Genomic DNA, 12450 nt, shown 5'->3' on the forward strand with positions numbered 1-12450 from the left:
TCCTTTCCTTTCCTTTCCTTTCCTTTCCTTTCCTTTCCTTTCCTTTCTTTCTTTCCTTCCTTCCTTCCTTCCTTCTTTTTTCTTTTTCTTTTTCTTTTTTTTTCTTGAGACAAAGTCTCACTCTGTTGCCCAGGCTGGAGTATAGTGGTGAGATCTCGGCTCACTGCAACCTCTGTCTCCCGGGTTCAAGAGATTCCCCTGCCCCAGCCTCCCAAGTAGCGGGGATTACAGACATTTGCCACCACACTCAGTTAATTTTTGTATTTTTAGCAGAGACAGGGTTTCACCATGTTGGTCAGGCTAGTCTCGAATTCCTGACCTCAGGTGATCCACCTGCCTCAGCCTCCCAAAGTGCTGGGATTACAGGTGTGAGGCACTGTGCCTGGCCTGTCCTATTTCTTTATTTCTTTTTTATATATTTCTTGAAGACAAGGATAGTCTTATTCATCTTTTTTCCCCTGTGCAATGAAGGAATAGAATTATACAAAGCATGCCTACTTCTCTCTATTCTGCGTATCACAAACTTAAACAATTTTTATGTCAGTTAAATTCTCAGCTTTTCCTTAAATCTGTGGCAGCCCACAGAGAATAATCAGCTATTCACTTATCCCTTACCCTTTCTTGCCACATGATTAAAATGCAGTAAGCAGTGAATGAATGAAGAAATTAATGAATCCTACACTACTTTGTATTTCCCCTTAGTTTTGCATGGCTAATGTGGTCATCCTACCTAGATAGTGTGACAGTAGGGACTGTGTCTTTCTTTTTCTTCCCATGATATTGATTCAAAGCCAGGGAGAACTAGGGGAACTAGGTAGGCAGGTCTGTGGAGACCCAGCCTTAATTTCTATTGTTGTCTAAGGCTTCTCTGGTGTGTTTGAGTTTCCCTATTACTGGACTTTTGCCTCTTGTCCTGCCATTAGGTGGATTAGTGGTACTTCTGTGAGTGTGCAAGGCTCAGTGATTTAGCCATGAAAAACTAAGTGTACCACGGCTTATTTACATCAGTGTTGTATTTTTTGCAAAGTATTAACTTTTATTTTTTAACCTGGGCAAAATGTAGGTGAGTTTTAAAAAGTTATTTTCTTTATTATTCTATAATTTTGAAATTGTATGTCACTATTTTATTGGTATAAAATATACATAACATTTAGCATTTTACCCATTTTGAAGTGTGTAGCTCAGTGGCATTAAGTACATTGGTAGTGTTGTGCAACCATCGCCATCATCCTTCTTCAGAACATTTTTATCATCCCAAACAGAAACTCTGTGTCCTTTAAACACCAACTCCCCGTTCTCTCCCCCCAGCCCATGATAACCACCATCCAGCTTCCTGTTTCTAGGAATTTGACTACTCCGGGTGCCTCGTGGAATTGTACAATATTTGTCCTTTTGTAAGTGGCTCACTTCACTTAGCTTAAGGTCTTCAAAGGTGTGTCCTCGTTGTAGCATGTATCAAAATTTCCTTCCTTTTTAAGGATGAATAATATTCCATTGTATGTATAGTTCACTGATATAGTTTGAATATTTGTCCCTGCACAAATGTCATGTTGAAATGTAACCCCCAATGCTGAAGGTGGGGCCTGGAGGCAGGTGTTTGTATTATGGGGGCAGATCCCTCGTGGTTTGGTGCTATCTTTGAGATAGTGACTTCTGTCAAGATCTGGTTGTTTAAAAGTGTGTGGCATCTCCCCACCCACTATCTCTTTCTCTCTTTCTCTCTCACTCCTGCTTTCGCCATATGATTTGCCAGCTACTCCTTCGCCTTCCGCTGTGATTGTAAGCTTCCTGCAGCCTCCCTAGAAGCTGAGCAGATGCCAGCACCATGTTTCCTGTCCAGCCTGCAGAACTGTGAGCCAATCAAACCTCTTTTCTTTATAAATTACCCAGTCTCAGGTTTTGTTTGTTTGTTTTCTTGTTTTTGAGACAGAATCTTACTCTGTCGTCCAGACTAGAGTGCAGTGGTGTGATCTTGGCTCATGGCTCACTGCAACCTCCATCTCCCAGGTTCAAGCAATTCTCCTGACTCAGCCTCCTGAGTAGCTAGAACTACAGGCGTGCACCACCATGCCTGGCTAATTTTTGTATTTTAGTAGAAATGGGGTTTCACCATGTTGCCCAGGTTGGTCTCAAACTCCTGACCTCAGGTGATCCACCCACCTCAGCCTCCCAAAGTGCTGGGATTACAGGCATGAGCCACCATGCCCAGCCTCAGATATTTCTTTATAGCAATGCAAAAATGGACTAATACCACCACATTTTATTCATTCATCCTTTAATGGACAGTTGGGTTGCTCCCACCCTTTGAGTATTGTGAATAATGCTTCTATTACTGTTTTTAAGAAAGAATCATATTTACAACAGTGAAATAAACAGATTGTATTTTGCTGCATAGTTCCAGAAAACACTTGGAACATAAGTATAAGAAGAAGCAAAAGTAAACAAACCACAGAAATCAAAACGACTTCAAGTTCAAACTGTGAGCATCATTACTTCATTAAATAAGCATTTGCTGAGGCCCAGGGTGGGCCAGGCATACACCCCGAGTTTCCAGCCAGCTGTGGGAGGCTTCTTCCTGAGGGGGCAGACAAGACCTAGAGAGTTAGCTATGTCTATACGTATGATGTGGTTGGTGCCGCAGGTACATACAAGCAAGGTCTCTGCGTGTTCAGAGGCAGGGAAAGAAGCCCTCTGGTTGATGGGGACTATGAGGAGGGCTCTCAGGAGGTGATAGACTTCGGACCATTGATGATAGGGGTAGAGGAGGAAATTTACTATGGTCAGTTTCCAACTCTGCTCTTCTTTGCTAAATCCAAGGTGTATTTTTCTGTTTCTTGGACCTGTTCCAAGAGTTCTGGGTCTCTGTGGTACACATTACTCACAGCTGTTAAGTGGTCTTCATCCTGCATTTAAGCAATCTTGTTACTTACTCTTGAGTTGCTCTGTCTCCAACAAGTGCCTTGGATTTATTTGCTTGGCTTGGTTCTTTTGTGTGTCTCAGGGCAACCGAACTCTGGTCAGCTTTCTGGAAGAGTTGAGTTGCTTCTCTTTCTGTGATCTGGGGCAACTCCTGGTCCTCTTCCACCCACTGGCTAGACACAGACTTAAGATCCCACTGTCCATCCAGGCATAGCCTCTGGTGGAGTGGAGCAGTGAGCAGCCCAGCTCTCCCACTGCGTTGCTGCCTTGGGAAAGTTATTCTACCCCTCCCACCTTCATGTGTAACATGAGAAGACTCGGTGACCTCTAAGACCCTTTTCAGCTCTGTGGCTTTTTTTTTTTTTTTTTCCTTTAAATTACATTTATTTTAATGCTGAATTTACTTCCGTGCCATAAGTTTTTGTTTCTTCAGTTTCTTCTGGGATATCTTTTTCTTCTGGGCAACCTCCTCTTCTGGTTTAGGAACAATCTGTTCCTTTTCAGTAAGGATCATCTCAATGTGGCAGGGAGAGCTCATGTATAGGTTAATCCGACCATGAGCTCTGTAGGTCCGTGGGCGCATCTTAGGTGCTTTGTTCACTTGGATATGCTCGATGACCAGAGAATCTACATCTAAACCCTTAAGTTCAGCATTACTCTCTGCGTTTTTAAGCATGTGCAGCAAAAATTCAGCACTCTTTTTGGGCCATCGACCTTGTGTCCAGCCCCACTGCTTGGCCTGGGCACACCTGCCAACTCCACCATTGTAACGTCGGAATGGTACGCAGTGTTTCTGTAAAGTGACATCTTTCAGATACTTCGTGGCTTTTCGAATATGCATACCCTTGATGGCCTGGGCAGTTTCACGAGTGTTCTTAAAGTGAACACGAAGATTGGAACCTCTTGATTTGCATGATTTCGTGGGGTTCTCCGGGTCAAGTGAATAGCGAACCATTTTCACAGATTACCTCAGGCCGCTTAGGGGAAGAGGAAGTTTTTGGAGACAGAGTCTTGCTGTATTGCTCTGGCTGGAGTGCAGTGGCATGATCATGGCTCACAGCAGCCTGGACCTCCTGGGCTCAAGTGATCGATCCCACTTTAGCCCGCCCTTGAATAGCTGGGACTACAACACCATGCCCAGCTAATTTTAATTTTTTCTTTGTAGAAACAAGGTCTCACTATATTGCCCAGGCTGGTCTTGAACTCTGGGGCTCAACTGATCCTCCCATCTCAGTCTCCCAAATTTCTGGGATTACAGGCATGAGCCACCACATCTGGCCTTAGCTCTGCAATTTTATGATCACTGTCTTAGTCCATTTGGCATGCTATCACAAAATACCTAAGACTGGGTAATTTATAAACAACAGAAATGTATTGCTAATAGTTCTGGAGGCTGGGAAGTTCAAGGTCACGGTGCCAGCAGATTCTGCGTCTGGTGAGGGCCCATTCCTCATAGATGTCTCCTTCTGTGTGTCCTCACATGGTGGAAGGGGCGAACAAGCTCCCTCAGACCTCTTTTCTATGAGCACTAATCCCACTCATAAGGGCAGAGCCTTCATGACCTATCACTTCCCAAAAGCCCTGCTCCTTATCACCACAATGGAGATTAGGTTTTGACACATGAATTTTGGTGAGACACAAACATTCAGACCATAGTAATTGCCCATATTATTATTTAATTACTTCCCTCCAGCACTCTCGGAGTGGATGACTCAGCCGTCTGATCGTTTTGCTGTTTTTAAGGAAGCTTGATCTTGTGCCATCATGTGTAGCAAGTATATGTTCAATAGTTGAACAAACGGACTGTCCTGACCCAGCTGGCGTTAGGCTGAAACTGACTGGATTTCTTCATGCTGTCCTCTTTCAGGGAAGCAGCACAGCACCAGCTAGGCAGAGACGCCCCAGGCCATGTCAGAGCTTTGATTGAGGCCTGGTAACAGGGAGGCGCTGTCACCCACTGGCCTTGCCAACCCAGCTCCAAGATGCTGAGCCTGAAGCTCCCCAGGCTGTTTAGCATAGACCAGATACCTCAGGTATGTGCTCTATTTGTTATGATGGTTCATTTCCAGGGTGTGACCAGGGCTTGGCCTCTGCAACGGGTGACTGTTGTCTTCACCTAGTCTGTTCTGTACAGGCCCATTCTCTTCAAGGATCCCCTTCCACACTTCCTTGGGCGATATTACAGCCTCCTACTTCCCCCACCTACCTTGAAATGGAAGTATTCTCAAAGTCGTTTAAGTTGTAACCCTTTCTTATAACATCTGTGTTTTATCCAGAAGCCAAGTCATTACTGAGATTCAACCTGAAGAGATAAAGCCAGCAGCAGCTGGCTGGATACGAGGTTTATTTTTTTAGGACCCTCCTATGGGTGCTTGAAAGCAGACTATGGGCAAAGGCACACCAGGGCATGGCTTTGCTCATCCCCGTTACTTGCAGGATGCCCAGACCAGGCCTTCACTGGGGTGATGGGGAGGGTTGTTGAATGGGCCTTAGCACTGTCTTGTAGTGGACTCGTGGGCCTGGGAGCTCACAGGCAGGTATCCTGAAATATGTGAGACTCACTGATGATCTGCTTTAATAAGCCGTAGGTGAGCCTGGTTGTGTGCTACAGAGAACTGGTGCACTTCCTCCTTCCCTTGCAAAGGACACATCATTGTGTTGCACCTCTTTGTTGATGTCAAATTTCCTTCCTTTTTGACTAAGAAGAGTGGGTGTCATTTCATGGTGGGAAGTTTCATTGGGAAGATGTGACAGAGTGGAGGAGAGTTCTACTTGGCTGATTGCCAGGCACTTATGACTTGCCCTAGAAAAATAGTTTCAAAATAAACTCAACATCACCAATGGAAGGTGGAGGGGGAAACTGCCAAACCCTAACCCTAAAAGCCTGTGAAGCCAGGTGATTCCAGGAAGATGGCATGGGGGAAAACCATAAGGGATTCAGAGTTGTTTGGTAGGGTGAGCTGAGGAATGTGGCAAGTAATAGGCAAGCTACATGTGTGGCTGGCTCCCATGATACTGGGCAGAGCGCCTGCCTCTGTTCTCACAGGGCCATCACCTTCTCTTCTTGGTGCACTTCGCTGGTTGGTTCTACCCACAGAGCATTAGCAGCTGTGATTAGAGGGAACACGGTGTGATTCTTGAATGTATTTACTCATGAAATTTGTATTGACTGCCTATTATGTGCAAGGGATTCAGCGAATAACTACATACAAATCCTGTCCTTGTGTGGCTCATATGCTGGTCAGGAAGATTTTTAAATGTGCATGAGAAATTCTTTCCTAAAGTGTGTTAGGGTCTCTCTTAAAATAGGGTGATTGTTTCAGAGAAGGGATTGGTCACTTCCATCATGGGGGAGTGTATTAGTTCATGCTCACATTGCTATAAAGAACTGCCTGAGACTGGGTAATTTATAAAGAAAAGAGGTCTAATTGACTCACAGTTCCTCATGGCTAGGGAGGCCTCAGGTAACTTACAATCATGGGGGAAGAGGCACGTCTTACATGGCAGCAGGTGAGAGAGAGCACGATGTGAAGAAGGAACTGTCAGACACTTATAAAACCATCAGGTCTCGAGAGAACTCACTCACAGTTTGGGAGACAACACCCCCATGATCCAGTCATCTCCCACCAGGTTCCTCCCTTGACACATGGGGATTATAGGGATTACAATTTGAGATGAGATTTGAATGGGGACACAGAGCCAAATTATATCAAGCAGGAAGGGATCAGGGAAGTCTTCATGAAGGGGATGATCTGTAAGACAGATTTTGAGGGGTGGACAGGATTGTGGAGCTGGGGAGAGCATTCTAGGTGGAAGGAGCAGTGTGAGCAAAGGCCTGGAGATGGGAGATCATGGGACAGGTGGTGATGGCGGGAGGACTGCGGAGCCTCTTTCAGGTAGAGGTTATGGCAGTCTGCTTATATATCTTTCTGGACATTTTGGTCAGGGGTGGGTTCAGAGTATGTCCACAGGAAAGAAGCAAAGGGGGCAGAGTGGTATCAATAGGTCCTTTGGGTAACCTGCTGGGAATCTGAATGTATGGAGATTCTGAATGTCAGGACTGGACAACCAAGGCAGAGGCTAAGGGAGAAAGATGAATATGTTCTCTCTGTCCAGTTTTTCATAAGTTAGAGGATGATAATATCTTTTAGTGAAATGGCACTAACTAGAGGCAGAAAACCAGCATCACACCTTGCATCCACCATTTGCTTCAAAATCTTCCTTGGGCTCTAGCATCCACTATTGGGTTTTTCGGCATCATACCCAGGGTTCATGAAGCCATAGAGAAAATACAGTGGCTCTGCCTGCCTGGAGGGTAGTTTTGCCTGAGGATTTGGGGCAAAGACATTTATTAGTATTAAAACAGATGCACGCATATTAAAAATGGAATGCACAATTTACATGAATATTTAAAATAGGATACTTCATACAATTGTTAAAGCTTACCTTTGGTGGGCTCTGTGGGTTCCAATACTTGGTTTTTAGAGTGGCCTCAAGGAAGATAATCTCTGTACCTCAGCTTTTGCTTCTGTAAAATGGGAATGAAAATAGTATCTGCCTCCTGGGGTTTTGAGAATTAAATGAGATAACCCAAGTGAAGTGCCTGGCATGTGGTGAACAATTAATAATGTTGGTTGTCATTATTATCATTCTCTCTTAGGCTCTCTAGGGCACTTTGTGGGGTAGAGCATGCTGGCAGGAGACTTCAGAGGCCCTGTCCATAGACTAGAACCCCAGCTCCCCAGCCTGCTGTTCACCACCTTCACCAGCTTAATCCCTCCCCACCTCTTCCACCACATCCCATCCACAGACCCTCTTCTTTTTATTCTCCCCAGCAGATGCAACCTTCACTTGTCTTGATTTCTGTTTGAAGAAGGCTTTCCTCTCCTCAACCTTTGCTCCCCCTTTCTGGCTTCCTTCTTTGTGGAGTGGCATGTGCTTACTCCCTTCCCTGAGCTCTTTCAGCTGTTGGTTGTACTTCTGCAAGCTGCTCTGTACACCTGCCTCTCCTTTTGTATATCAGCCAGCTATGTGACCTGGGCCACTTCACTACCCTGTCTGGGCCTCAGCCATCTGTAGGGAATGGTATGCCCACCTCTCTGCATCATCAGAGTTGTAATCTTGGCCCATTCTTGGTGCATTCCTGGCTGATAGATTGTTCATGGAAAAGAGCAGTTTCTCTCTTCCCTCAGAAGGCAGAACTTGTGTGTATGCCTAAATAAATAATATTTGGTCTTTCTTGTGTCCAAAATTAACCTGGGTACATTAGACAGTTATTAAAGAAAAAAGACAAGTTCATATGCAACATGGCATGACACTTTGCCAGGAAACAAGAACATCGAGTGTCAAATTGCTAATCTGTTTGTGTGTTTGTTTTTGAGACAGAGTCTTGCTCTGTCACCCAGGCTGAAGTGCAGTGGCACAACCATGACTCACTGCAACCTCTGCCTCCCAGGTTCAAGCAATTCTCTTGCCTCAACCTCCCAAGTAGCTGGGACTACAGGTGCCCGCCACCACGCCCGGCTAATTTTTGTATTTTCAGTAACAACAGGGTTTCACCGTGTTGGCCAGGCTGGGTCTCGAACTCCTGACCTCAAGTGATCCGCCCGCCTCGGCTTCCCAAAGTTCTGGGATTACAAGTGTGAGCCACTGCACCCAACCAAACTGCTAAGCTTTAATTAACTACAGCCTTGACTCATAGGCCACAGGTAAACACATCCCATAGTCCCAGATGCCTTAGTTTAGGGGCATGGACAGGAGGATTCCCTGAGGCACTGGTCTACACAGAGAGCAAAAGCAACGCTGTTTCCAGACTTGCACTGCAGCTCTGCCACACAGTCATAACCTCAGTCTCAGTGTTCTTATCTGTAAAATGGAGGTGACTCCTGTTAAGTCAGTCCCACAGGGCAACTGTGAAGATCCAAGAAAAATGAAATAGAACAGGGGGATTATTATGAACGAAGGAAGCATAGCCAGATCAATGGCTGGCATTAGTGTTTGGTAGGTGGGCTCAGGCACTGGGAACAAGGAGCCATCTCAATGGGCAAATGGTTTCTCCAGCCCAGGGCTGTTCAGAGAGGGTGCTTAGATCACCAATATCAGAATCACCTGGTAGCTTATTAAAATATGATAGGAGCCGGGCTTGGTGGGTCACACCTGTAATCCTAGCACTTTGGGATGCTGAGGTAAGTGATTTTAAGGCAATCACCATTCTGTCTCAAAAAAAGAAAAGAAAAGAAAAGAAAAAAAAAATATATATATATAAAATAGGAGTTGTGATAGCAGGCATCTTTGTATTGTTCTTGGTTTTAATGAAAAGAAATGCTTTTAACATTTCACCATTTAGTATGTTTGCTGTGTGTGTATGTGTGTATATATAATAAGTAATCTTTTCATCTTTATCAGATTAAGGGTATTTTTTTTGGAGATGGAGTCTCACTCTGTCACCCAGGCTGGAGTGCAGTAGTGAGATCTCAGCTCACTGCAACCTCTGCCTCCCAGGTTCAAGCAATTCTCTACCTCAGTCTCCCAAGTAGCTGGGATCACAGGTGCCCGCTACCACACCAAGCTAGTTTTTGTATTTTTAGTAGAGACAGGGTTTCACTATCTAGGCCAGGCTGGTCTTGAGCCCCTGACCTCATGATCCACCTGCCTCAGCCTCCCAAAGTGCTGGAATTACAGGTGTGAGCCACCATGTCCGGCCTTCCCTTATGAATTTTATTTTATTATATTTCATTTTATTTATTTTGCAACAGAGTCTCGCTCTGTCACCCAGGCTGGAGTGCAGTGGCGCAATCTCGGCTCACTGCAACCTCCGCCTCCCAGGTTAAAGCGATTCTCATGCCTCTGCCTCCCAAGTAGCTGGGACTACAGGCAAGTGCCACCATGCCCGGCTAATTTTTGTATTTTTTAGTAGAGATGGGGTTTCATCATGTTGGCTAGGCTGGTCTCAAACTCCTGACCTCAGGTGATCCACCCGCCTCAGCCTCCCATGGTGCTGGGATTACAGGCATGAGCCACTGTGACTGGCCTCCTTTATGAATTTTACAGAACTCTTTTTTCCAATCAGTATCTTTTGAGATGATCATATATGATTTATTTAAGTTGTTAATGTGGTGATTACATTGATTGATTTACTAACGTTAAACCAATTTTTTGTTCTTGTTTTAAATACAGTTTGGTTATGATACAATATCTCTTTAATCTATTGCTTGAGTCAGTTAGCTAATATTTTGTTCATGATCTTTAAGTCGATTTAATGAGTTGGCCTATAATGTTTTCTTCTTATGCTGTCCTTGCCTGGACTTGGGATTCAGATTATGCCAACCACAAGTGAGTTGGAGATTGCTGCCTATTTATTCTATGGGGAAAAATATCTAATATTAGAATTATACATTCCTGAGTGGTTGGTAGAATTTATCTGGGAAATTACCTGGGCGGAGCCACCATATTGCCCAACTCTAAGGTGGCACCGTTTCCCTTTTAGTCTATGTGAATGGCAACCTCTGGAGTTGTGCAGGGAACAGCTTGGCCCTATAGCTGAATTTTCTTGATGGAAAGATTTTTTTTATAACAGCCTTGTTGAGATACAATTCACATATTGTAAAATCCACCCTGTAAAAGCATACAATTCAGTGGGTTTTTGTATGTTGAACACAGATTATGTTGCACAAAACCATCACCATGATCACCAGTTTTTAGAACATTTTCATCACCCCAGAAAGAACTGCACTCGTTAGCAGCTGTTTTATATCCCCTCAGTTCCTGGCAACCACCTAACGTACTTTCTGTCTGTATGGATTTGCCTGTTGTGGATATCTCACACAAACGGAATGGTGCAATATGTGGCCTTTTCTGATTGGCTTCTTTCACTTAGCAGGATGTTTTCAGGGTTCATCTACGCTGTAGCATCTATCAGTACTTTGTTTTAATGGCCAAATCATAGTCTATTGAATGGATATACCACAGTTTGTTTATCCATTCATTAGTTGATGAACAGGTGAGTTGTTTCTATTTTTTGGCTATTATAAATAAATATGCCACTGTGAACATTCGCGTACAAGTCATTTAGGTGGACAAGTTGTCAGTCTCTTTGGTGAACAACCCAGGAGTGGAGTTGCTGGATCATATGGTAACTCTATGCTTCCAAGTATATGGAGTTTTTATACTACTGATTTAACTTAATTGATCTTGGTCTGAGAATGCCCCCTGTGTTATTCCAATCCTTGACGTTTGTTCAGACTAGCTTGATGGCCTAGCATATGAATAATTTTCATAAATCTTCTAAGTGTGCCTATAAATAATATATAGTCTCCAGTTGTTGGAGGAAGTATTCCATATTTGTCCATAAGATCAAGTATCTTTATATTTTCACTAATTTTGTTCTACTTGATCTATGCATAATTGAGATGTGTTAAAAAAAAATCTGCCACTATAGTGGCAAATTTGTAAATTACTTCTTGTAAGTTAATTTTTGCTTTATGTATTTTGAGCCTGTGTTTTTTAGGTATATCCAAGTTTATAATTGTCCTATTTTCTATTTTCCTGGTGATGCAAAGGTATGACTTTATAGTGATTATCTTTATATCTAGTAATGCTTTTTGCCTTGGAATGCATCTGATATTAATGTAACTACTCTAGCTTTTGTTATCATTTGTTTGGCTTATCTCCTTCCTTTGACTTTCAATCCTTCCCCATGATTATATTTTAACTGTGTCTTGTGTAAACAGCACAAGGTGAGGTTTTATTAGTTTGACAATATTTGTCTTTTAGCTGACAGTTTAGTCTACTTATATTTATAATTATTACTGATATCTACATTTATTTTCATTGTCTTAAATGCTTTTGTCTTATTTTCTCTATTTTTTCCTTGTTTCCCTTACTTTCTTGGATTGAGTTTTACATTCATCTTTTTTTCTTTTCATATGCTATTTTTCCCTTCCACCTGTTTTATAATTAATGTGTTAGAAATATGCTGTATGTGGATTAGTTTAGTGGTCACTTCAGGTATTTTAACATGACTAGCTGTACTAGATAGGGTCAGGCTATGCTGAGTTAAAAATTACCCCATATAGCTCAGTGACTTAACATAGCAAAGATTATTTCACATCACACTACGTAGCTAAGTGGTCAGTGAAGGACTGAGACACCCAGGCAGACGGAAGATCCACCATCTCCCAGCTGCAGCCTCCAAGGTCATCCCAGAAGGGGAAGCAAGGGTCTACAGCCATACCACCCTGAACACGCCTATCTCACCTGATCTCAGAAACTAGGCAGGGCTGGGCCAGATTCGAGCTTGGATGGGAGGAGAAGAGAAAGTTAGTTTCCCTAGAAACAGACTTTGAGAAAAAGATTCGGGCACAGGAAATTTACAGGGGAGTATTCTCAAGAACACCTGCAAGGATGTGAAGGAGGCAGGATGTACAGAAGGAGAAGCTGCGTTAGAAGCCTCCACCAGTCACTCAGGAGCTCTGGAGGTTAGTTGGCCTTTCAGAGTTGTCCCAAATGGGAAAAGGAGGCCAGGACCTTGAT

The 12450-nt window shown here is 43.6% G+C and overlaps 1 protein-coding gene and 1 pseudogene across 6 annotated transcripts in view; one reads left to right on the forward strand and one right to left on the reverse strand.

Annotated features, from left to right (window-relative positions):
• PAQR5 (progestin and adipoQ receptor family member 5) overlaps positions 1–12450 on the forward strand; it is a 101395-nt gene that overhangs the window by 54528 nt on the left and 34417 nt on the right. For 3 of the 5 annotated variants that reach the window (XM_023220725.1, XM_023220724.1, XM_023220726.1), the window contains one exon: positions 4787–4952. The exons of 1 other annotated variant lie outside the window; for it this stretch is intronic. In XM_023220725.1, the coding sequence (XP_023076493.1) occupies positions 4902–4952 (51 nt within the window). In that variant the 5' untranslated portion in view covers positions 4787–4901. Of the gene's footprint in view, positions 1–4697; positions 4953–12450 lie in introns of those variants that run through there. One more of the 5 variants, XM_023220727.1, reaches the window with a different exon arrangement.
• Positions 3295–3910, reverse strand: LOC111548326 (annotated as a pseudogene). The gene has a single exon (XR_002733370.2). The product of XR_002733370.2 is annotated as a 60S ribosomal protein L17 pseudogene (transcript).

The sequence above is a fragment of the Piliocolobus tephrosceles genome, chromosome 6 (genome assembly GCF_002776525.5).
Source record: "Piliocolobus tephrosceles isolate RC106 chromosome 6, ASM277652v3, whole genome shotgun sequence".
Classification (NCBI taxonomy): Eukaryota; Metazoa; Chordata; class Mammalia; order Primates; family Cercopithecidae; genus Piliocolobus; species Piliocolobus tephrosceles.